Source organism: Mustela putorius, unplaced genomic scaffold, assembly GCF_011764305.1.
Source record: "Mustela putorius furo isolate JIRA1106 unplaced genomic scaffold, ASM1176430v1.1 tig00537338_pilon_pilon_pilon, whole genome shotgun sequence".
In the NCBI taxonomy this organism is placed as follows: Eukaryota; Metazoa; Chordata; class Mammalia; order Carnivora; family Mustelidae; genus Mustela; species Mustela putorius.
Genome location: NW_025422460.1, coordinates 1,982,639 through 2,008,448, shown reverse-complemented (window position 1 = coordinate 2,008,448; position 25,810 = coordinate 1,982,639). Strand labels below are relative to the sequence as shown.

General features: G+C 38.0%; 1 protein-coding gene across 2 annotated transcripts in view; it reads left to right on the top strand.

Annotated features, from left to right (window-relative positions):
* The first annotated feature begins 872 nt into the window (after positions 1-872).
* Positions 873-25,810, top strand: part of UGGT1 (UDP-glucose glycoprotein glucosyltransferase 1) — a 127,461-nt gene continuing 102,523 nt past the window's right edge. For both annotated transcript variants that reach the window (XM_004779670.3, XM_004779669.3), the window contains exons 1-4: positions 873-1,099; positions 6,607-6,742; positions 11,094-11,176; positions 14,045-14,175. In XM_004779670.3, the coding sequence (XP_004779727.1) occupies positions 1,042-1,099; positions 6,607-6,742; positions 11,094-11,176; positions 14,045-14,175 (408 nt within the window). In that variant the 5' untranslated portion in view covers positions 873-1,041. The remainder of the gene's footprint in view (positions 1,100-6,606; positions 6,743-11,093; positions 11,177-14,044; positions 14,176-25,810) is intronic.

Below are 25,810 nucleotides of genomic sequence, written 5' to 3'. Positions count from 1 at the left end.
TCTGAGGAAGGACTGTGTTTGTCATAAAATCAAGAGTCAGTCAAACTTTTACACTTTTCATGTAATTTAAATGTATATATATATATATATATATATTTTAGGATTTTATTTATTTATTTGACAGATAGAGATCACAAGTAGGCAGAGAGGCAGACAGAGAGAGAGGAGGAAGCAGGCTCCCTGACCAGCAGAAAGCCCGGCTTGATTCCAGAACCCCGGGATCATGACCTGAGCCGAAAGCAGAAGCTTAACCCACTTTGACTTAGTTAAAACTATATATTCCAAAGAGGTATTCATTTGTGGGTGGGTAAATTGATTTGCCCCGTGTCACATATTCTAAAACAATTCTGCAGTGATTCATTTGCGCTCCGCGCCCCCGCTCAATCAAAGGACAAAATAGTCCTTGCACAGAAGTTGTCGCTGCCGGTATAAGCTAAATCGTCTCACAAAATTGAAAAAAGTCTTCCTTTCCCCACGCCCCCAGGAACGGTAGTTACCAAGATTTAGAGGTTAAGATAAAGTCCAAGTTGCTCAGAAACATTAAGCAATTTTGTTCCCTTATTGTGCAGCAGTTCTTTTAATATAAGGGTTTAAGGCAGTAGACTCTGAAGTGTCCTACAGTTCAACTCGGAAAAGTGGCTTAAACTGGTATCCGGCTTCATCACCTGATACGGTTTTTGGGTCGCAGCGATCACTCCTAGTCCCATTCCCGAGATCTTCAACGTGCTGTCCTTCCCAACGGCGTTACACAAAGGCGAGCAAAGAGGGAGGTGGTGCTTCCTCGGATACAAGATGGTGGCCAAGCGACGATCTAGGCTGCCTCAGCCGGGGCTCGGTAGCCGGAAGTCCTCCGGCTCTCGCCATTAGGAAGCGGAAGTAAGAAGTGGCCTGCGGCTGGGCTATTGCTCTGCGAGACCGGCTTGAGGGGAGCCGCGGGAAAGGCGCGTGTCGGCCGCTCACTGGCGCAGTCGCTGCCGCCGCCGTCACCGCCCCGCCCCGGCGTTGTCGCTGGCATCGTCGCGGACGAAGCGCGGGCCCAGCATGGGCAGGAAGGGGGACGCGAGAGGCGCGTGTGCCGCGGCTGCGCGGCCGGTGACAGGTACGCCTGGCTTGGCGTGGGGAGGTCTCGTGGACGGGGAGAGGGTCTGGGACGCGAGGCGACCCCGTGCCCCGGTCACCTTGAGCTTCCGCTTCTTTCCTGACTCAGTTTCTCTTTCCGTGCCCCAGTCCTGTCCTTTTTGCGCGTCCCCCCAGTGGTCTCTGGACAAGGCATCAATTCTGCGGGAGTGACCACGGACTCTCTTAAGCGGTTTTGAGTCTTCAGTGAAGAGCTTTTAGCCCAGTGTGCCCAAGTGCAGAAGGAGGTGGGGGAAGTGCCCTAACCTGAATTTAGATCAACCCTGACCCCAAGTAGGTTGAGAACCAGCAGTTTGCAGGACTCTGATTGGGGAACGACTTCATTTTTTTTTTTTTTTAATAGATTTCTGTTTTCCCTAAAATGAATTAAAGTGATGCATATTGGTTGCCGTTTTCATTTAAATACGAGGATCTGTTGGCTGGAGATTGGATAATCCGGTTTCACTTTTTGTGGAACCTGTCAGAAGAATAAGATCTGCATACATCGCCAATAAGTTATGGATGTCAACAGTTCTTCGTTGGCCAATCTCCGGATTGTTTTGCATTTCTTGCCAGATTTGAGAACTAGCATATTTTGTTAATTTGAAGTCCGGAGGTCTTACACCTTACTGTGCTACACTATCTTAGAAACATTCATCGTGCACTTGCTGGCCAGTACTATGTGATGTCTGAAACACTTAAAATAGTTACTTAACACACAAAATTTGGGATGATTGTAGCCTTTCCACTTGGCTTGCTTTTGACAAACTTGACACTTTTTTTTTTTTTTTTAAGATTTTATTGATTTTTACAGAGAGAGAGAGTGCGAGGGAGCGTGAGCAGGGGGAGGGGTGGAGGGAGAGGGAAAGAGAATCTCAAGCAGGCTCTGTGCTGAGCCTGAAGGGGAAGCCTTGATCTCTGGATGCTGAACTCATGACCTGAGGGGAAATCAAGAGTCTGAGCCTAACAGACTGAATTGAAGCACCTAGGTGCCCCAACACTCATTTTTATTAAAGGAAATAAACATTGCTTCCTACAGTAGGATGGCAGCGTTTTTTTTTTTTTTGTTTGTTTGTTTGTTTTTTTTAGGATGGCAGCTTTATAGTGCATGTTTAGCTTAAAAGGAAGAAATTAAACTACGCAGAAAATTCTGTTAGATCTTCTCTGCAGTTACCAGTGATCATTTTCATACCAGATGAATAGTAACTACTTAAAAAAATTGGATTTATGGGGTTCACAGCAAACGGTCTTGCTAATAGGTATAAATGCATATTAAGTTTAATTATTTGGAAAGTAAATTTATTTCTCTAGAAGAGTCCTTCCTAATATTTTTCCTCACTGTTAATCATGTATGTTGAAGCTCAGGTGGCTGTCTGTAAGCTTGCATCGTGCACGTTGTTTTTTTAAGTTTGCCAGCTATTATCTTCAGTTTAGAAATGGAAGAAGTTGGTGATTTAGAATTTTATGCCTCCTCTGTTTTCCAGAAAGTGAAAAGTGTTTGCCATAATACAGTTTTTATTAATATTTCCAATATCCTACTGTAGATCAATGAGTAAGAGATAGTCATTAATTTAAACTAAGGAGAATGGGCCAGACTGGATCTTAAAGATAGTACATTTGGACTGAGGACTTATTTATTTTTATTTTTTAAAAGATTTTATTTATTTATTTATCAGGGAGCACAAGCAGGGGGAGCAGCAGGCAGAGGGAGAGGGAGGAACAGTCCCGATTTGGGACTCGATTCTGAGACCCTGGGATACTGACCTGAGCTGAAGGCAGAAGCTTAACTTACATGAGCCACCCAGGTGCCCTGGGCCTAGGACTTATTAAAGAATGTTTTTAATTTGCCCACCGTGCCACAAGCACTATGCCTATGATCATGAAATGCCACATTGTAGATTCTGACAGCTATTATTTCTCACATTATTCATATTTACTAGCAACATTTAAGGACCACTAGGATCAAGAGTGATAAGATTCTCATACAATGAAGGCATCCTCAAACAAAAGGCACTTCAGTGAAGTTCTTACTTCTGCTTCTCTGAAACAGTCTTTTCCTGTAGTTTTACCTGTGGCATCAAGGATGTGGGGTCTGGGTGGGAGAGCTTTTCTTTAAGGTCCACTTTTCTCTGTCATCTTAATGGTGCTATACCTTGCCCCAGGAACTCTGTCCCTTTAAAAAATAGTTTAAGGGGGTGCGCCTGGGTGGCTCAGTGGGTTAAAGCCTCTGCCTTCAGTGCAGGTCATGATCCCATGGTCCTGGGATTGACCCCCACATTGGGCTCTCTGCTCAGCGGGGAGCCTGCTTCCTCCTCTCTCTCTCTCTCTCTCTCTCTGCCTGTCTCTCTGCCTGCTTGTGATCTCTGCCTGTCAAATAAATAAATAAATAAATAAATCTTAAAAAAAAATAGTTTAAGGGAATCTCTGGGTGAGTCTTGGTGCCTAGAGTTTTCATTTTAACCCTTCTTAAGTCTTAAGCTTTTTGTAGCATCTTTCCTCTTGTCACACTCCTTTCTATTTGCTTTCATTCTTTCTTTAATGAATGATGGCCTGTGTTTATTTCATTTTGAGCACCTCTTGTGTACCCGGCATTATGCTAAGCATGTGGCCCTGTAGACGAAGCTCCCTGCTCTTGCGGAGCTCACATTCTGTCCCTGAGGCAAGCCCGTCAGGCTAGTTGGTCAGTTTGCTTTGGTCCCAACTTCAGGCTGGCATGCTTGGTTTCAGGTTGAAACTGTGTCTTCTCAGCCACCTATATCCCAAGGACTCTGTCCCTAGAAAGTCCTTGGACCTGTGTTGATTCTCACAAGAAAGCTCTTTGCTCAGTCAGGGTCTGCACAGTATGAATTCTTACCTTCCAAAACCAGAGATAGCATGGTATTGTAGAACTTAAAAACAGGCAGACGTGGGTTCCAAGCATTGTTGTTTATTAATATTAGTCAAGTTCCTCAGCTTCTCTGAGGCTGGGAATGATAACGTTTCATCCATTATGCAGCAAGTCTATAGGTATCTCCTGTTTTCCAGGCACTGTGCTATTTGCTATGGTGAACAAAGTAGTCATGGCTGCCACCCTTTAGAAACTACAGTCTCCTGGGTAGTTGTGTGGAGGGACTAGATATCATGGTATATGCAAAGCACCTGACACTGTGCTGGGCCCAGAGCAATGGCTCAATAATCTTAATGCTTCCTGGGGGACCTTTTGTCACTCCCTCTTCCCTCATCACTCTGTGCATGCAGCCTGCCTGGGATTATTGGCAGTGGTGTCCAGTTTCTAGTCCAGAATTACTACTTTTGGGACTACACATCTAGGCCCCTTGGGGGCAAATTGTAAACAGAACTATAGTATAGTAATGCTAACATAGTTCATATATTCTGTCTCCAGTTTAAAAGTTTTGTGACTTTGCGGGGGTGGGGGGGATTTTTTCCCCTAACCACAGAAAATGTATTTCCAAGACATTTTTTTTAAGCCCATGTAATAACGATTTATTATTCTGTAATTTAGAAAGTGGTTTCTTACAAGAACGTCTTTTATTAGAACAATTAATTCTGGTGTAGTACTTGGCACTTGAGAGAGTAATTTTCATGTTGCTTTTTCATTCTCAGAATGTCCTGGTGTGGCAGATACTGATATTTCTATTTCAGAGTCTGGGAGACCAAGGGCCAGAGAAGTTACTAGGGAACTTCCTTGTGGTTAAACTGCTAGTAAGTAGCAAACTCAGTAATTTGTCAGAAGTCCCTGACTCTGAAAGGTTCTTTCTTTTCACTAGCCAAGTTTTTCTGTCATACAGAGCAGGTTTCTGAGGCTGTAGTTCTGGGACCTGTAGGGGAGGAACTAAGGAGGGAAGAACTAAGAGTTCTTGAGTAGTCTGAAGTTGTATTTAAAATTTTTGGTTCTTGCTTGCTCCTCTGTAGGAAATGTCAGTAACTTTTGTTGCACTCTGAAAGGGCTACCTCCGCACCCCCAACCCTCACCCCATCCAGAAATCTGCTAACAAGTTTCAGTGTCGGGGTCTAGGTGGCTAGCCCCAGTCTTTATAAATGTTGGCTATTTATTGGTGCTTATTTATAAATGGGATATTAATTAGTCAATTAAATCAATTAAGCTGACAGTGTCTGAACTAAAAACTCTTAAAAGTAACTTTTTTATTTGGTTTAGTTTGATTTTGACCATTTGTTCTTTAGAGATACTGTGTGTTATGTGAAGCAGGCTGTGGCACAACTGTTAATGCTTTTTGTAAAAATAGGGTACTGACTGATCCTCCAAGCAGTAGCTTTTTTAATCAGTATCTCAAGGAATTGGGGTGAGTCTGGTGTGAGCCTCTCCGACCGAACACTAGCATGCAGAAGCACAACTTTGGTTTGGTGTTTCTCACATATTCAAGTCTTCTTTGGATTCACATTCAAATGGGTGGAACTTAGATGCTGACTTATACGGCCTGGGGGGGAAGTCTGATTAGGGTTCAGTGAGGCTGACCTCTGAGATGAAAAATCAGGCCAAAGATGCCTAGAGCTGGAGTCTTTCTGAAATGATGTTGACACCTCAGTGTGCTTGAGGAGGTTGCTGCTGGGAGTTAGGAGGCCTGCATTCGATGGCTGTGCCAATTTACCAGTGATTCCATCTTCCTTATTTTGTAGATAGGGACCCATGATTGAGTTCTAACATTCTTCATTCAGAATGGGATTTGCATTTACACTCAAGACCCATCTGTTAGCCCTCTGGGGCTTCTGTGACAAAGTACCAAACTGTGTGGCTAAGAGCAATGACGGTTCCTTGTCTTCAGTTTTGGAGGCCAGAGATTCTAAATCAAGGTGTCACAGGACCATATTCCCTCTGAAATCTGTAGGGGAGGGTCTTTCTTTGCCTCTTCCAGCATTTGCTAGCCCTAGGTGTTCTGTTCTGTGGTTTGCAGTATAGTTCCAGCGTTTGCCTGTCTTCTCTGGCATTCTCCCTGTGTCTGTTCACATGGTGTTCCCACTGCATGCCTGTCTCTCTGTCCACATTTTCCATTTTTTTATAATACCAGTCTTTTTGGATTTGGGCCCACCCTAATGACCTCATTTTAACTGGATTTCTTCTGTTAAGACCATTTGCAAATAAGTTTGTATTTTGAGGTGCTGGGTTAGGACTTTTGGGGGGACACTATTAATACCCATCATTTACATTTTCATCTGCCTCAGCTTTGTTTACTCTTATGGTTCATAAAGTATGATTGTGTGCTCCCTGCTGTGCTACCAACTGATTTAGACCTGTGTATAGTTTAGGCACCCCACGATGGGATGGAGTCTTTATAGGAAAGAGTATATGATCGACACCTTTAGTTATATATCAGTCACTCAGCAAGTTGAAACCATGGAGAGATTAGGTGCTGTTAAATTTCAGAAGCATTTCCATTTCTGTAATTTTCATGTTACTTTGTGTCTCTAAGTATTAAGATTCAGGTTTAAACATTTCTTTGTGGCAAAACCTTTTTTTTTTTTTTTTCTTTTTAGGGGTTTGCTATAAAATGGGACTTATGACTATATTCACTGGACTATGGCTGTTTTCCTCAGTAAAGGCAGATTCAAAAGCCATTACAACCTCTCTTACGACAAAATGGTTTTCCACTCCATTGTTGTTAGAAGTCAGGTAAGAAGACATCTTTTTTTTCTTTCATGTGTTTGAGTAAAAATGTAGGATCTGCTAGTGAGTATTCAGGAGCTTTTTTAGGAAGTGAGATTATCATCACATGCATTTAGTCAGTGCCTCTTGCAGTGTGCATTGTGCTGTGTGCTAGTCAGAGGCTGTTAGAACACAGAATCTGTCAGTAGGATATGGTAATATTGATTCATAGAGATACTTAGGGACTTCTTTGGACAAATTTATTGAATTGGTTAAATCATCTTCCAAGAAACATGTACATGTGGTAATAAAGGAAGAGAGAGTTGTACTTAAAGGAATTTTTCTATTTATTTGAAAAAGGTTTTAAGAGGTGTTTAATAAAAGAGAAAGAAGAGAGTTTGTCAAGATTCGGGGAGAGAGGGCCTGCTCCTTCTAAGAAGTTGGTAGAAGACCTTGAGATATGAGAGCACAGAAGGGAGGCTGAGGACAAGGCTAGATTTTATCCAAGATTTTACTTGTTCCACATTTTAACATCTCCAAAATTAAGGTGCATTTTAATGAAATCAAGATGTTATCTTACAATTAAAATTGGTAACATTTTCCTTTTTTAGTGTTTCATAAAAGCGGTATGTCTTAAAACTGACAGTGTCTTAAAATCAATACAATACAATAAAGAAATACAATACAATAAAATACAAAATCAAATAAAATACAGTAGTCAATGATTTCTTGGGAGATTTTGTATTCCAAGTGTATTTTTTAGTTAGTGTTTATAAAATAAATAACTAGTTATCTCTCTTTTAAAAAGTCAGTGTTTTGCTTATAGAGGGAAACTTATTTTTATTGTATCTGAAATAATATATATCTAGGACTTACAGGGAATCATTCTAAAGCATAAATTTCGGTAGATTGAATGGTAAGCAGTTGGTAAATCTCAGAATTTGATAGTGCTAGAAATTTGAACTGTTGCATTACTTCAGTTAACTTTGGTCTATCTTTGTATTCTTCAACTTTAGAATTTCATCTTCTAACATTTCCTCCTTCATTCCTAGAAAAATGTGAATGAAGAGTTTTTGTTGTGTTGATTGTGTTTATGAATAGTGGCATCTTCTAAGGAAACAGCTTCATTTGGAATTGATAAAAGAGGACCAGTGGGAAAGTGGGACTTTTAGGATCTGATTTTGGCTTGCTGAGGAGCCTCATGGATTTTCTGCTGATCAGACTTAAGCTTGTATCACTCCTCTGTGCCTCCCTTCTCTCAACAATAAAATGGCCAAAAGAAAAAATTACTACTACATTTATTTCACAGCAGTGTTACAAGTTGATAAATGGATTGAACTCTTCCAGTGTCAGAACTTTATTAGATGGAGAGGCACTTCTAAGTAAAGTGACCGAAGGTTGGTTGAGATCTGACTGCCTGAGCAGACTCTAATAGTTGACCTTTTTTGCCCTCCAGTCTTATTTTGGATGATTTGTCTGGTGTAAATCTAAGTGTTTAGGATTTACTATCACTTTCTAAATAATTTTGTGCAATTAACTGTAACATGTTTTATAGTACTTTGCTTGGCATTCTTTATTGAGTGTCACTCAGTTACTCTCACTTAGAATAATTTTTTTTGGTTTTGTACATTGTTTCAGAAGATTTTTATGGCATATACTTATGGGATTTTTGAGAAAGTATGTTAAAACTGTCAGTCTTAATTAACTCATTTTTTTCAGTTTCGTTGATCTCTGTGAAGTGAATAATGTATATCACTTCCTCCACCAACTTTGCATTTTACAAATATCGCCCCTTTTCATGATTTTCTGACCATTTGCCATTTTGGTTGATTATTTTTAGTCCTCTTCTTTGGCTGTTTGCAGACATTTTGGCAAGGTAATGGGACATCTAGGCAACTCAGAAATAAGTTGAGCATTATTAGAAATCCTCGATATTTGCCTCCAGAAGTAGCTGAAGCCACCATTCTTCCCTCCCAGGTCCATGGAGGACATTGATGGCAGATCATAGCATTGTCCATCTGAATGAGGGAGAGGGGACAGAATGTATCTCTACACATTGAGACATGCAACTACCACAGATATTTTGCCTTCCCTGCATCTAGTCCTTAGGGACTAAAAATATTCCCATGTTATTTTTAGGTTAAGCCTGATCCTAATGAAGCAGTTGTAGCTTTCTAGTTGTTTATGAAGTGATATATATTTAATTGAAGTAGAACAGCCATAATTACTAACAGAAATATTGTATAAGTAAAGTACTATTATTAAAATAGAAACCAATAATCATTTGTTGAGTACTCGATACTGTAATGGCCCAAGAATTCAGCATGATAGAGATCAAATAGATTTGAGTTTGCATTCCAGATTTTTGATTTGCTAATTCTATGCCCTTAAGCAAATCAATAACCTCTCTTGAGTTACAGTTTCTTTATTCTAAAAATGATTCTAAATCAGGGTGGCTGTGAGGATTTAAGGACATGAGTGAATATGCCAAGCATAGTGCCTGTCACATAGTAAGCCCTCCTTAAATATTCATTTCCCTTCCCTTTCTACTTCTTTATGGAAGAAAGACCATTTCTGATCTCCCAACAATAACTCTGGAAATCTAGAAAACAAGTTACCAGATTTTTGCTATCTGGTGGACATTCAGGTTGTTTATGTATTTTTTTCTTTCTTTTGTCATTGATTAAAAACTTTTTATTGTGATCTTTCAAAACATTTGTAAGTGGAATGGTACATATAATGTGCTCTCCCTCTACCTGTCACCCAGTTTTAGTTCTTATCAACTCAAGTGGATTAATCCATAACTACCACTACCCTCCTCCTTTATCCCCCTGGACTATTTTAAAACAAATCCTAGATATCATATAATTTCATCTGAAAAACTGTAGCTGTTTTACTCAGTGGAATAAATAAGAAGTGAAACAACAATTTAAAATGAAAAGCAAACAAACTGAATTATACTGTAAACAAATGGCAGCATTCCTTTTAATATTATCTTGTATTGTTCTTACCCTCCTTGGATTAGTTCAGTGAATCTAGTAATTAATTTTCTTAGGCCTCTTTGAAACTTATGTGTCATAAGACTTATTTATGCAGTGGGTTGAAGGAGAATATATATTTCAAGTTTTCCTGTAATTATATGAGGAGCATATATTTATTTGCAGTTGGCCTTTAAAGGAGGGTCTTAGCTTCAGTGAATCCTTGTTCTCACCATTATAACCTTTGAGTGTATTATCCTTCCCCCCTTTTCCACAAGCCTATCTTGTGAATGCAGCTTTAATTTGTGAATTTAGTGTTTATTTGAATATCATAATCTATTTGTCTTAATATCTTGTTTTCTTAGACCATAAGCCTAGAAAGCTTAGAAAAATCCCACATTCAAGGAGGTACTAAATAATTTAATAAATTATGATAATGGGTATTTTCAGAAACCTATTTTTAGAGAGGCTGTGTGTTACCAGGAAATGTTTCTTATTTTTCCCATATTTCTGTGTCTAGCTGTGGAGTAGAATGAGAGTTGTACACCCCAGTGTTGACAAGTAATGGGAAAGTCTTCCTTTGGCTAGGTAAGCTGAGATCCAGATCTGTAGTTTGCTTTAAGACAGTGAAAGATCACCACTACGTTAGTATTCCGTCTCAGAGGAGAAGATGACTAATTTACATGAATCATTTGATCAGTATATACATTTTCTTTTAGTGATTTTAGGCTCTGGAATGAAGGGAAATTTAGAATGGCCATTATGTAGGTCTGTAGAGTAAAGTCAAGAAAAATTTAAGGTGGCATTAAGTTCTAAGAACTTATTTTATTAAACTGAAATTTGGTGATCTTAAAAATTTGGATTTATGGATATTAAAAGATTACAACATGCTGCCTTTAGTCTCCTAGAAATTTCTCTAGGGTTCATGTTTTCCTTGGGAGAACCTTAGGTAAAACTTTTTTTTTTTTTTTTTTTTTGTAATTTGTAAGGTCTTTCAGAGAATAAATGAACAGAACTAGTACCAGAATTGTCAGTTTGTAATTCTGCTATTACCAACAGCGTTTTCAACAAAATGGGGTTTCATAAGATTTATTTATATTGGAACTTTCCTCTTGTTACATAGTTGTTCCAGGTTTCTTATGGAATACCTATTAGGCTATTAATATGAATAAGTGAGTAAGCTACTAAGCTAATTAGTTATCAATAGTCAATAAGCTAATAGGACTTGCTTATCATTAGAATATATATTATACATGCTTGTGTATAATGTATATTATAAAAGCCAAACTCTGGACATTTGGAAACTTAAAAACCTATTTTTACTTTCTTTAGTAATGTAGCATACATTAGAAGATTTTATTAAGTTGTTTTATATCTGATATTTCCCCCTTTTCTCCCAGTGAGTTTTTAGCAGAAGACAGTCAAGAGAAATTTTGGAATTTTGTAGAAGCCAGTCAAAATATTGGATCATCCGATCATCACGGTAAAATTGAAGCAAATGCTTCTTTGACTTTGGTATCTGGGAAAATATTAGGAAAAAATGGTCTCTTTCACAGTATTTATGGCTTAGTAATTAAAGGAAAATGTTTTTATCTTAATGACTAGAGTTGTGATGGTAGTCAGCAGAGCCAACACAAACTAATGCTTTTGAAGCAGTTTATCACTTTGTCTATAAGTACTACCTTTGATTTCTTTCTCCCTGCTTGTTTTTGTTCTTTTGTATTATTTTATTAGAAGTGCTATATGAATATTTTATAGAAGTCAAATTCATTTAAAATCATTTAGTATTAACTTAATTACCATTGATTTGATTCCCTTTTTCTTTTCTTATGAACTAATTGCACAGCTGATCTATTCTCGTTAGGTTTGTTATCATTAAGTTAGTGCCATCCAAAATGTTTCCTGTTACGCCTGCCAGCCCCCACAGCTTGAGTGTTGAAGTATCAGATGAATGCCAATGTCAACTGTATCACTTGTTTATAGTTTATGATGTGCATTCACACTTTCTAGTTCAATATAAGCTTTATGGATATTTGTAGTATAAACATTACTAGTTAAAGATGCAGATAACTTAGGTAGCTAAAACCTTGAATGTTACGTTGACAGGCCTTGTTGTAGAGGAAGTGTGTGAAAACAAAGTGATTGCTATTAGTATTTAACTGAATTGATTTTAACTTTTTGATTTTTAGTTAAAATAATACAAATTTTAAAAGCCAAGTCTGAATTTCTTTTTTGTGATATTAGTACATAAAGGTTTGAGCAAGTATCTGTAGTTTGAGTTACATAATTTAGAGTCAACTGGAATTGTTTGTGTTACCAAAAAAAATCATTTTACTTTTAGTTTACAGTTTCATAAAACAAATTTATTGAAGTGGGTTTTATAATGAAATTTGAACTCTGATGTTTAAAATGAAATTTCCTCAATATAAATGATAATGTGTTCTTGGTTAAAGTTGGGGTAGTATGAATTCTTGAAAGTGATCATAAAAGTGTGTTAAATATTTTATTTGAAATATTATCCATTGTCCCACCACCCAAAGGTATTGACCATTAACAATCTGGCAACATTTTAAGTATTTCTTTCTGGTGTCTTTTTCTGCTTAGAAGATGCTAATGTCATATAGAACCTTTTATATTTTACTTTTTAAAATGTTAGTTATATTCCTTAAAAATACTTTTTGATACATAATATATGATTTAATAGTCAAGCTTTTAAAAGGCTTATAAAGAAAAATCTTGTTCTTTCCCGGTCCCCCTCCTGTTTCTCCCTTGCTTTTTATAACTGTTTAAATTATTTTGTTTAGCCTTCAGTGTTTTTTTTTAAATAAATACATCATATGTATTCTTATTTCTCATTCTTTCTTAACAGTAAAAAAGATAGCTCACTATGTACAGTTGACCCTTGAATAACATGGGTTTGAACTGGGTTGACTTATACTCAGATTTTTTTTTCTGTAAATACAGTGTAGTACTTAAATGTATTTTCTCTTTATGGTTCCATTTTTTTTTTTTTTAAGATTTTGTTTGTTTATTTGACAGAGAGAGAGGGAGCACAAGTAGGCAGAGCGGCAGGCAGAGGGAGAGGGAGAAGCAGGCTCTCTGCTGAGCCGGGAGCCCGATGCGGGACTGGATTCCAGGATCCTGGGATCATAACCTGAGCTGAAGGCAGCCGCTTAACCGACTGAGCCACCCAGGCATCCATTCTCTCTTTATGATTTCTTAATACATTTTCTTTAGCTTTATTATTATATGCATAAAATTGCATATAACATACAAGATGTGTGTTAATTTACTTTTATGTTATCAATATAGCTTCCTGTCACCTATAGGCTATTAGTAGTTTTGGGGGAGTCAAAGTTATATGTGGATTTTTTTTTTTTTTAAGATTTTATTAATTTATTTGACAGACAGAGATCACAAGTAGGCAGAGAGGCAGGCAGAGAGAGGGGGAAGCAGGCTCCCCGCTGGGCAGAGAGCCTAATGTGGGGCTGGATCCCAGGACCCTGAGATCATGACCTGAGCCTAAGACAGAGGCTTAACCCACTGAGCCACCCAGGCACCCCTATATGTGAATTTTTGACTGATGGGGCAATTGATGCCCCTAAACCCTGTGTTGTTCAAGGTTCAACTATATATTGCTTTGTACCTTGCGTTTTAACAATATATTCTGGGGAGTTTTTCATACTGGTACATATATTTTTTTTTTCCAGCTCAGATAGTTTGTTCTAGTTGTTTAAATGCTTCTTCCCAAACTACAGTTTTGTTAATATCCTTTTATACTCTGTACTTCCTCATCACACTGCTCAGTTTTGTTGGGTTATTTGAGTGAATAACAAACATATGGTAGGCACTGGGGATACAAAGATAAATACAATAAACCTTCTGCCTGTGGGGGCTCAAAAACTATTTGGAGAGAGGTAGGTAGTGAATAAATAATTTTGTAAATGATGTGGTAATTGAAAGAGGTAAGCAGAGAAATAGTATAGGATCAAAGAAAAGATGTACTTGTTCCAGTGAGGCATGGGGTAGGGCTTGGGAGTGACTTTGAAGAGTAGGTGATGTCACAGCTGAATTCTTGTGGAGGTATGTAGGAGTTAGTCATCCAGGTAAGTGGGATAGATGCAGTCCAGGTAGAGGGAATAATGTGAACAAAGGGAAGAAGGGTGGAAGAGTCCAATTACTTCCTGTATTCTAGGGAATTCTAAGCATTTGACAACAGTTCCAGATAGGAGAGTGGTAACATTTTGCCACCATATACCTCTGTAACACATAGCTTTATACTTTATGAACTATCTTATTTGCATATATCTAGTCATGTGTAATTATTTTGGATAATGTTCTTCTTTGACAGGTACTGATTATTCCTATTATCACACAATATTAGAAGCTGCATTTCAGTTTCTGTCACCTCTACAGCAGAATTTGTTGAAATTTTGCTTGTCCCTTCATTCGTATTCAGCTACAATTCAAGCCTTCCAGCAGGTAAATTCAGTGCTTAGAGATAAGAGTATTTTTTATGGCTGGTATAACATGATGATTGGATATATTGTGGTTGTGCTGGCATTGTGTTACAGAGCTATAACTTTTCTGATTGAAATTTCTGAGGATTTGTTTATAAATAGAAAACAAAGCTGGCATTAAATCTTCAGATCACAGGTTTTTTTTTTTTTTTTAGTAAAAAAACATAATTTACACTATTTTCTTTTTTAAAAGGAAAAGAAAAGAATATCCACACATAAATGAAACTACCAGACTTTTTATATAGCACAGCATAGGAGATACAGCCTTATTAAACCAATTGACCATGAATCAGATCACAGCCGTAGATCTAAAAGCAGTTCTCAGGAAATTCAGGGGATGGGAAATACAAAGCAATATCACAGGGGTAATAAGAGTATCTGGAATGTAGGAAAATTTGTAGTTAAATGATCTGATTTCTCAACAAATGTTATAAGGAAAGAAAGGAGGGAAGGAAGAACTTCAAGAGAGACTTAAAATATGTGTCATCTTAATGCAGTGTGTGGATCTTATTGGATTTTGAGTTGAACAGACTGCCTTTGTAAAAAAAAAAAAAGGAATTGAAGATGAGCATACACCGATCATATATTTGATGTAAAAGAAATGTTAATTTTAAAAACACTGTCTTATTATAAAATAAAGGAGGCATAGAAAACCACTCACAAGAAATATGTAGTATAATGAATTTTTGCGAAGTGAGTACTCGTAATTTTCCCCCAGGTCGAGAAGTAAAACTTAGTCAGGCCCTCTGGCAGCCGGCCCTTCTTGTGCTCTGCTCTTATCACGGCTATCTTTTACCCTCCCAACAGGAGGGTATCAACCTCTGTTTGAAATGACTTGCTGCACTTCTTTATCATTATATTGCCTGAGTGCATCTCCACACAATAGTTTAGTCTTGCTAAGTTTTAAAAATTTTGATAATTGTTTTTTGGTCGGGGGGCATTGAATTTACAGGTTCTTCTTCTATTCCTTTCTTTTCTTTGAATAATTTTTTTTGCCGTCTGTATTTTGTTGATCACATGTTGGTACTCATGATGCAGTTCAACTTTTTCTCTGTATGTTTCTGGCACGTTGGCAGCTGATCTAGAGGCTCAGTGAGAATTGTGTTTCATCCTTTTGGCAAGTGCATAGGTAGTGTTCTGTTTCATTAGGAGATGCTTAATGTCTTTCTTCTCTTTTTGATTTAGCAGTCAGTACTGCTCTATGCTTAATCCATTAATTCTTTGTGGAATGTAAAGTGGTGACTCTCATTCTTTTTTTGTTGTTGTATATACCGTCACCTGGTGCTGTTTATGTGGGGAAGACAGAATACATCCTTGAGTCTTTCCTGCCATTTACCAGATTTTTGAATGAGTTTGGTTCACTAGAATCCTTTTACTTTAACCATATAGTTTTTTTTGTTTCAACTTTTTTTGGTGGGAAAATGTAGGTAAGGTAATATTTATCATCTTGGGCATTAATTTAAGTGTGCAGTATGATGGTATTTAGGACATTCTTATTGTTATGCAAACATCACCATAGTTCATCTTCAGAACTCCTTTCATCTTGCAAAACTAAAACTTTATATTCCTCAAATAATAACTTTCCATCCCCCCTTACCCTCTCCCCCTTGGCTGGTAACCACCATTCTATTTTCCATCTCTGAGTTTGCCCATTTTAGATACCTCATTTAAGTGGAATTGTACAGTGTTTGTCCTTTTGTGTCTGGCTTATTTCTCATAGCATAATGTTTTTAAAGTTCATCCATGTCGTACCATGTATCAGAATTTAATTTCTTTTTATAACTGAATGTTATTCCATTGGATGTATATAACACATTTGATTTCTCCTTTCATCTGTTACTGGGCATTTGGATTGTTTCTTCCTTTGGCTATTGTGAATAATGCTGCTTGGAACATTGGTTTATGACTGTCTGGTTGAGTCTCTGTTTTCAGTTTTTTTGAGTGTATACAGAAGAGTGTAACTCATGGATCATGTGACAATTCTGTACTTAACATTTTAAGGAATTACCAAACTGTTTGCATAGCAGCTGCACCATTTTACATTCCCACCAGTAATGTATCAGGATTTCACTTTTCCCACATACTTCCCAGCACTCGGGTTATTTTCTGATTTTTGATACTGGCTGTCCTCATAGGGGGGAAGTGGTATCTTGTGGTTTTGATTTTCATTTCCTTAATGACCAGCAATGTGGAGCATCTTGTCATGTGTTTATTGGCCATCTGTGTTTCTTCTTTGGAGATTTGTCCTTTATTTGTTGTTACCCATTTTTCAGGTGGATTGATTTTTGTTGTTGTCGTAGGAGTATTTTTTTTTTTAAGGATTTTTTATTTTATGCATTCGACAGACAGAGATCACAAGTAGGCAGAGAGGCAGGCAGAGAGGCAGGCAGAGAGAGGGGGAAGCAGACTCCCTGCCAAGCAGAGAGCCCGATGTGGGGCTCGATCCCAGGACCCTGAGATCATGACCTGAGCTGAAGGCAGAGGCTTTAACCCACTGAGCCACCCAGGCGCCCCTGTTGTAGGAGTTTTTTTAATATACTCTGGCTTTTAATCATTTATTAAATATATACTTGTCAAATATTTTCTCATGTTCTGTGGGTTGCCTTTCAACTGTTGGTAGTGTCCATTGATACACAAAATTTTTAAATTTTGATGAAGCTTTTTTATCTTATTTTTGCTTTTGTTGCCTGTGCTTTTGGTGTCGTATCCAAGAAGTCATAACCAAATCCAGTGTCATGAAACTTTACCCCTATGTTTTCTTCTAAGAGTTCTATGGTTACATATTATCTCTCAAGTTAGGTCTTTGATCCATTTGGAATTTATTTTTGTATATGCTATAGAGTAAGAATCCATCTTCATTCTTTTGCCTGTAGATATCTAGTTTTCCCAGCATCATTTGTTGAGGGACTGTCCTTTTTCTATTGATTAGTCTTAGCACCCTTATTGAAAATCAGTTGAGTATATGTATGAGGGTTTACTTCTGGGTTTTTATTCCATTGATTGATATGTCTTTATTTGTGAAAGTACTATAATGTATTGATTACTGAGCTTTGTACTAAATTTGGAAAACAAAGTGAGTATTCTACTGAGTTCTTTTGATGTAATGCTGGTAGTCTTTGATTGCTTCCTTGCTCTCTGGGTATGGTAAGTAGTTTCAGATTTATCTTGTATGTCTCTGGCCATAGATTTGAGATCCACTATTTCTGTAGGAGGCTCATTAAAATTTTTTGTTTGCTTGTTGTTTTCTTTTGGTAGGAATGGTATTTTAAGAGCACAGTCTAGGCACTAGGGATACGCACTGCAATGGGTTGGTCATTGTATTTAGGACTCTTAAATGGGTAGAGGTAGGAGGTGACTACTTGTATATCTAAAGGCAAAATAGATAGAGCTATGTAAAGATGAAATACTTCATGTGTTCATACTGATATTTCCAATTCAAATTAAGGACAACTTTGTTACTGCTATAGGTCTTTTCTTCCACACTAAGAATATGGGTTCTCAAGGTTATAAGGGATGGTAGAATTAGACTATCTTGTGGTTTACTTGTTTGTTTTATCCATGTTACATACATAGTAACCTTAATAACAGTAGTCCTTCCATTTCCACAATTACATCTTCTTCTTTCTTTCTTTTTCTTCCTTCTTTTCTTTTCTTTCTTTTCTTCTTTTTTTAAAGTAAGCCCCACGCCTAGTGCAGAGCCTAGTGTGGGGCTTGAATTGAGGTCAAGACCTGAGCTGAGATCAAGAGTTGGACTGACTGAGCCACTCAGGTGCCTCCACAATTACATTTTTATAAACAATTAAAAATTTTTCTTTTGGCTTAGTGATCCCCATTTTCCCTTCCCCCACTTTTAAAAATGAATATATTCTAACCTAGAGCATAGATGTTTCATATTAGAGTATGAAAGTATTAGAGAGTATGTTTCATACTCTCTCCTTGAACCCTCATTTCATCTTAGTTCTATAAGTCATATCTTTAATGCTCAACCACCAGTCCTTTTTTTTTACTTGCATGATTTATTTTTTTTTAAATTAACATATAATGTATTATTAGCCCTAGGGTACAGGTCTGTGAATCTTCAGGCTTACACACTTCACAGCACTCACCATAGCGCATAACCACCCCAGTGTCCATAACCCATCCATCTTCTCCCTACCCCTCTCCCCACTGCAACCCTCAGTTTGTTTTGTGAGATTAAGAGTCTCTTATGGTTTGTCTCCCTCCCAATCCCATCTTGTTTCATTTTTTCCTTCTCTACCCCCCAAACCCCCTACTTTGCCCCTCAAATTCCTCATATCAGGGATATCATTTGATAACTGTCTTTCTCTGATTGACTTATTTCGCTCAGCATAATACCCTCAAGTTACATCCACATCGTTGCAATGGCAAGATTTCATTTCTTTTGATGGCTGCATAGTATTCCATTTTGTGTGTGTATGTGTGTGTGTGTGTGTGTGTGTATGTATGTATATATATATCACATCTTCTTTATCCATTCATCTGTTGATGGACATCTAGGTTCTTTCCATAGTTTGGCTATTGTGGACTTTGCTGTTATAAACATTTGGGTGCATATGCCCTTTCGGATCACTACATTTGTATCTTTAGGGTAAATACCCAGTAGTGCGATTGCTGGGTCATAGGGGGTAGCTCCGTTTTCAACTTTTTGAGGAACCTCCATGCTGTTTTCCAGAGTGGTTGCACCAGCTTGCATTCCCACCAACAGTGTAGGAGGGTTCCCCTTTCTTTACATCCTCGCCAGCATCTGTCATTCCCTGACTTGTTGATTTTAGCCATTCTAACTGGTGTGAGGTGATATCTCATTGTGGTTTTGATTTGTATTTCCCTGATGCCGAGTGGTGTGGAGCACTTTTTCATGTGTCTGTTGGCCATCTGGATATTTTCTTTGCAGAAATGTCTGTTCATGTCCTCTGTCCATTTCTTGATTGGATTATTTGTTCTTTGGGTGTTGAGTTTGCTAAGTTCTTTATAGATTTTGGATACTTGCCCTTTATCTGATATGTCATTTGCAAATATCTTCTCCCATTCTGTCAGTTGTCTTTTGGTTTTGTTGACTGTTTCCTTTGCTGTGCAAAAGCTTTTGATCTTTATGAAGTCCCAATAGTTCCTTTTTGCCCTTGTATTTCTTGTCTTTGGGGATGTTTCTAGGCAGAAGTTAGCTGTGGCTGATGTCGAAAAGGTTGTTGCCTGTGTTCTCCTCAAGGATTTTGATGGGTTCCTTTCTCACATTGAGGTCTTTCATCCATTTGGAGCCTATTTTTGTGTGTGGTGTAAGGAAATGGTCCAGTTTCATTTTTCTGCATGTGGCTGTCCAATTTTCCCAACATCATTTGTTGAAGAGACTCTTTTTTCCATTGGACATTCTTTCCTGCTTTGCCAAAGATTAGTTGACCATAGAGCTGAGGGTCCATTTCTGGGCTTTCTATTCTGTTGCATTGATCTATGTGTCTGTTTTTGTGCCAGTACCGTACTGTCTTGATGAAGACAGCTTTGTAATAGAGCTTGAAGTGTGGAATTGTGATGCCACCAACTTTGTCTGTCTTTTTCACCATTCCTCTGGCTATTCGAGGCCTTTACTGGTTCCATATAAATTTTAGGATTATTTGTTCCATTTATTTAAAAAAATGGATGGTATTTTGATAGGGTTTGCATTAATGTATAGATTGCTTTAGGTAGCATAGACATTTTCACAATATTTGTTCTTCCAATCCATGAGTTTGGAACATTTTTCCATTCTTTGTCTTCCTCAATTTCTTTCATGAGTACTTTATAGTTTTCTGAGTACAGATTCTTTGCATCTTTGGTTAGGTTTATTCCTAGGTATCTTATGGTTTTGGGTGCAATTGTAAATGGGATTGACTCCTTAATTTCTCTTTCTTCTGTCTTGTTGTTGGTGTATAGAAATGCAGCTGATTTCTGTGCATTGATTTTATATTTTGAGACTTTACTGAATTCTTGTATGAGTTCTAGCAGATTTGGTGTGGAGTCTTTGGGTTTTCCACATAAAGTATCATATCATCTACAAAGAGTGAGAGTTTGACTTCTTCGCTGATTCAGATGCCTTTAATTTCTTTTTGTTGTCTGATTGCTGAGGCTAGGACTTCTAGGACTGTTTTGAATAGCAGTGGTGATAATGAACATCCCTGCTGTGTTCCTTACCTTAATGGAAAAGCTCTCAGTTTTTCTCCATTGAGAATGATATTCGCTGTGGGTTTTTCATAGATGGCTTTGGTAATATTGAGGTATGGACCATCTATCCCTACACTTTGAAGAGTTTTGAGCTCAAGAAAGGGTGCTATACTTTGTCAAATGCTTTTTCAGCATCTGTTGAAAATATCATATGGTTCTTGTTCTTTCTTTTTATTAATGTCTTGTATCACATTGATTGATTTGCGGATGTTGAATCAACCTTGCAGCCCTGGAATAAATCCTGCTTGGTCATGGTAAATGATTCCTTTTAATATACTGTTGGATCCTGTTGGCTAGGTTGATGAGTATTTTTGTATTGGTGTTCATCAAGGATATTGGTCTGTAATTCTCTTTTTTGATGGGGTCTTTGTCTGGTTTTGGGATCAAGGTAATGCTCGTCTCATAAAATGAATTTGGAAGTTTTCCTTCCATTTCTATTTTTTGGAACAATTTCAGGAGAATAGGAATTAATTCTTTAAAAGTTTGGTAGAGGACACCTGGGTGGCTCATTGGGTGGGGCCTCTGCCTTCGGCTTGGGTCTTGATCTCAGGGTCCTGGGATCGAGCCCTGCATTGGGCTCTCTGCTCAGTGGGGACCCTGCTTCCCCCCCTCTCTCTGCCTGCCTCTCTGCCCATTTGTGATCTCTCTCTCTGTCAAATAAATAAAATCTTAAAAAAAAACCAAACAACTTGGTAGAATTCCTCTGGGAAGCTATCTGGCTCTGGGCTCTTGTTTGTTGGGAGATTTTTGATGACTGCTTCAATATCCTTACTGGTTATGGGTCTGTTCAGGTTTTCTATTTCTTCATGGTTCAGTTTTGGTGGTTTATATGTCTCTCGGAATGCGTCCATTTCTTCCAGATTGTCAAATTTGCTGGTGTATAGTTGCTCGTAATATGTTTTTTATAATTGTTCATATTTCTTTGGTGTTAGTTGTGACCTCTCCTCTTTCATTCATGATTTTATTTATTTGGGTCCTTTCTCTTTTCTTTTTGATAAGTCTGGCCAGGGGTTTATCAATCTTATTGATTCTTTCAAAGAACCAACTCCCATGTTTCGTTGATTTGTTCTACTGCTCTTTTGGTTTCTTTTTTATTGATTTCTGCTCTGACCTTTAGATTTCTCTTTTGCTAGGTTTAGGCTTTCTTTGCTGTTCTTTCTCCAGCTCCTTTAGGTGTAGGGTTAGGTTGTGTATTTGAGACCTTTCTTGTTTCATTGAGAAAGGCTTGTATTGCTATATATTTTCCTCTCAGGACTTCCTTTGCTGTGTCCCACAGATTTTGAACAGTTGTGCTTTCATTATCATATTTTTCCATCAATTTTTTCAATTCTTCTTTAATTTCCTGGTTGACCCATTCATTCTATAGTGGTATGCTCTTTAGACTCCATGTATTTGAGTTCTTTCCAACTTTCCTCTTGTGATTGAGTTCTATCTTCAGAGCATTGTGGTCTGAAAATATGCAGGGAATGATCCTCGTCTTTTGGTACTGGTTGAGACCTGATTTGTGACCCAGAATATGATCTGTTCTGGAGAATGTTCCATGTGCACAGAGAAGAATGTGTATTCTGTTGTTTTGGGATGGAATGTTCTGAATATATCTGTGATGTCCATTTGATCCAGTGTGTCATTTAAGGCCTTTATTTCCTTGTTCATTTGCTTGGATGATCTGTCTATTTCAGTGAGGGGAGTGTTAAAGTCCCCTACTATTATTGTGTTATTGTCAATGCGTTTCTTTGATTTTGTTATTAATTGGTTTATATAGTTGGATGCTGCCATGTTAGGGGCATAGATATTTAAAATTGTTAGATCTTCTTGTTGGACAGACCCTTTGAGTATGATATAGTATCCTTCCTCACCGCTTATTATAATTTTTGGCTTAAAATCTAATTTATCTGATACAAGGATTGCTACCCCAACTTGCTTTCTTTTTTTAAAAATTTACTTATTAAACAGACAGAGATCACAAGTAGGCAGAGAGGCAGGCAGAGAGAGAGGAAGGGAAGCAGGCTCCCTGCTGAGCAGAGAGCCCGATGCTGGGCTCGATCCCAGGACCCTGGGATCATGACCTGAGCTGAAGGCAGAGGCTTCAACTCACTGAGCCACCCAGGTGCCCCCCAGCTTTCTTTTGATGTCCATTAGCGTAGTAAATTGTTTTCCACCCCCTGACTTTAAATCTGGACGTGTCTTTGGGTGTAAAATGAGTTTCTTGTAGGCAGCATATTGATGGGTTTTTTTCTTTTTTTATCCATTCTGATACCCTGTGTCTTCTGATTGGGTCATTTAGCTCGTTTACATTCAGGGTAACTATTGAGAGATATGAATTTAGTGCCATTGTATTGCCTGTAAGGTGACTGTTAACTGTATATTGTCTCTGTTCATTTCTGGTCTACTATTTTTAGGCTCTCTCTTTGCTTAAAGGACCCCTTTCAGTATTTCCTGTAGGGCTTGTTTGGTGTTTACAAATTCTTTTAGTTTTTGTCTTGGAAGCTTTTTATCTCTCCTTCTATTTTCTTTTTTCTTTATTTTTTTTTTTTTTAAAGATTTTATTTATTTATTTGACAGAGAGAGATCACAAGTAGGCAGAGAGGCAGGCAGAGAGAGAGAGAGGGAAGCAGGCTCCCTGCTGAGCAGAGAGCCCCATGCGGGACTTGATCCCATGATCCTGAGATCATGACCTGAGCCGATGGCAGCGGCTTAACCCACTGAGCCACCCAGGTGCCCCTCTCCTTCTATTTTCAATGATAGTCTAGCTGGATATAGTATTCTTGGCTGCGTGATTTTCTCATGAAAATCACTGAGTATATCATGCCAGTTCTTTCTGGCTTGCCAGGTCTCTGTGGAGAAGTCTGTTGCCAATCTAATATTTTTACCATTGTATGTAGCAGACTTGTTGTCCCTGGCTGCTTTCAGGATTTTCTTTTTGTCACTAAGACTTGTAAATTTTACTGTTAGACGATGGGGTGTCACCAGTAGTCTTTTTGCCACATGTCTTTAGTTAGTTGGCTTTTCTGACTCTTGCTTACTGGTAGATTCCTCAAGAGGGGCTCATGGGAACAATATTTCCTCAGTTTTGCATGTTTATATATGTTAGATATAAAGTCCTTGCTTTATTTCTTCTTTCCTATGCTTGAACATATTTCTTTTTCTTTTACCATAAAGTCTTCTTGGAGAAAGTTGGATGATAATCTTGTTTTCTTTCTCTTAAAGTCTCTTGGTCCTTTTGTCTAGATCCCTGAAGGATTATTAATTTTTCTTTAACATGGCTTACACTATATTCTAGTGAATTATGATGTTGAAAAAATTGGAGAGTGATTGTCCTGGGTCAGTATTCTCAGATACCCAATATGTACTTACTAATAGACAGTTTCAGATCATTTTTTATTTCAAGAATGGTTTCTTAAAACTTAAGTTTTTTTTAGTCCCTTGTTTTGGAATTCATATAATCTCTCCCTGCATGTTGAACTTTCTTTGCCTAGCTTCTTTGTCACTTTCTCTGAATTGCTTTCTCTTTATTTCTTTTTGATTTTTAAATATTTTCTTCTTCTGTCTTCTGTTTCTTTAAGTCATTACTTCTCATGTTTGTTTTTGTGCCCCTTCTAGTTTAGTCTCAATTTCTGCAATGATTTTTCTTTCTTCTTCTTCTTCTTTTTTTTTTTTTTTAAGATTTTATTTATTTGACACAGAGAGAGACAGTGATAGAGGGAACACTAGCAGGGGGAGTGGGAGAGGGAGAATCAGGTTTCCCACTGAGCAGGGAGCCTGGTCAGGACCCTGGGATCACAACCTGAACTGAAGGCAGACGCTTAATGACTAAGTCACCTAGGCATTCCTTGCAATGATTTTTCTTTTATAGATTCTTTTCTCTTGAGTCTTTCACCTCACTTCTGAGTTTTTCTAATGCTGCCTTATGTTCTTCATTATGTCTAATATAATTTTCTTAATATATTTTAACTTGTTTGAAATAGTAGTTCACATTTCCATTTTTTGGGGGCTGTGTTTTTCTGACACGACTTTATTAGCTATGCTGTCCAATATAGTAGTCAGTAGCCATGTGTGACTGTTTAAGTTTAAATAAGGTAGATTAAATAAAGTAAAACATTTAGCTCTTCATTTGCATCAGCCAAATTTCAAGTGTTTGATGATCACCGGTGATAAGTGACTACCTCATTGGACAGTGCAGATGTAGAAGATTTCCGTTGTTGCTGATCCCATGATCCCAGGGTCTTGGGATTGAGCCCCGTATCGGGCTCTCTGCTCAGCAGGGAGCCTGCTTCTTCCATCTCTTCCTGCTTCTCTGCCTACTTGTGTTCTCTGTCTGTCAAATAAATAAAAAAAATCTTAAAAAAAAATAAAGATGTTATTCTATTCTAACCCCCTTCTCTTTTCTTAGCTTTGTGTAGGATTTGACGTTGAGACTTTTCAGCTCCTTTTGATGTGAAATTGGTTTTCCTTATCTTTTAAAGGTTGGCATGGCTCCCTCTTCTTTTGATTTTAGGTAGTGTTAAAAAGAAGTATGGTGGGGATGCCTGGGTAGCTCAGTTTGTTAAGCGGCTGCTTTTGGCTCAGGTCATGGTTCCAGGGTCCTGGGATCAAGTCCCATGTCTGGCTCCTGTCTCAGTAGAGAGCTTGCTTCTCCCTCCCACTCTGCCTGCTGCTCTCCCTGCTTGTACTCTCCCTCTCTGTTAAATGACTAAATAAAACCTTAAAAGAGAGAAAAAAAAAAAAGAAGTATGGTGGTTTAAAAAAATGGTGGCATGGTTTTTGGGATTTCCTTTATTCCCCTCCTGTATTTTCATTGGACTTTCTCTTTAGTTGTCTCTATATCCCTGTGCTCTCCCAAGTTTCATTGCACCCTCAGTAGTTTCTCCTTACTGTGGGGCCCCGTCCTTGCAAGTACTACTAGCTGGTGAATTTTGAGAGTTCAGAGCAGCTAAACTAACCTAAGCCCTTTAGCCTTTTCGTGGACCTCCTTGTGCTCACCTGGTACTAGATGGGACAAATGCATTGGCCTGCCATACTTTACACTGAAAACCTGTTAGCTCTTTGGTTTTCTTTGTCAGGATCATCAGAGTCTCTGTTATTAAACATCCCTTTCCATCCTTCTCAATGGCATCTGATACCCGCAGGTCTTATGTCACAGGGATATTTTTTCCCATTCAGTTTGTCATAATGTGATCCATTTGCTATCCAGTTTTATCCTCTGTTTTAATGAGGGAACTTGGAAGGATTGAAAAACCATATTGCCAGTTGCCATCTATGCAGAATTTTATTACATTTTAAAAGGGTGGTAATAGGTAGTTTAAAAAAAAAAAAAACCTCTGATCTTTTATTGAGACAAACTGAAACATTACAAATGAGATACTATTTGGGATTTGTGTCAGAATGAT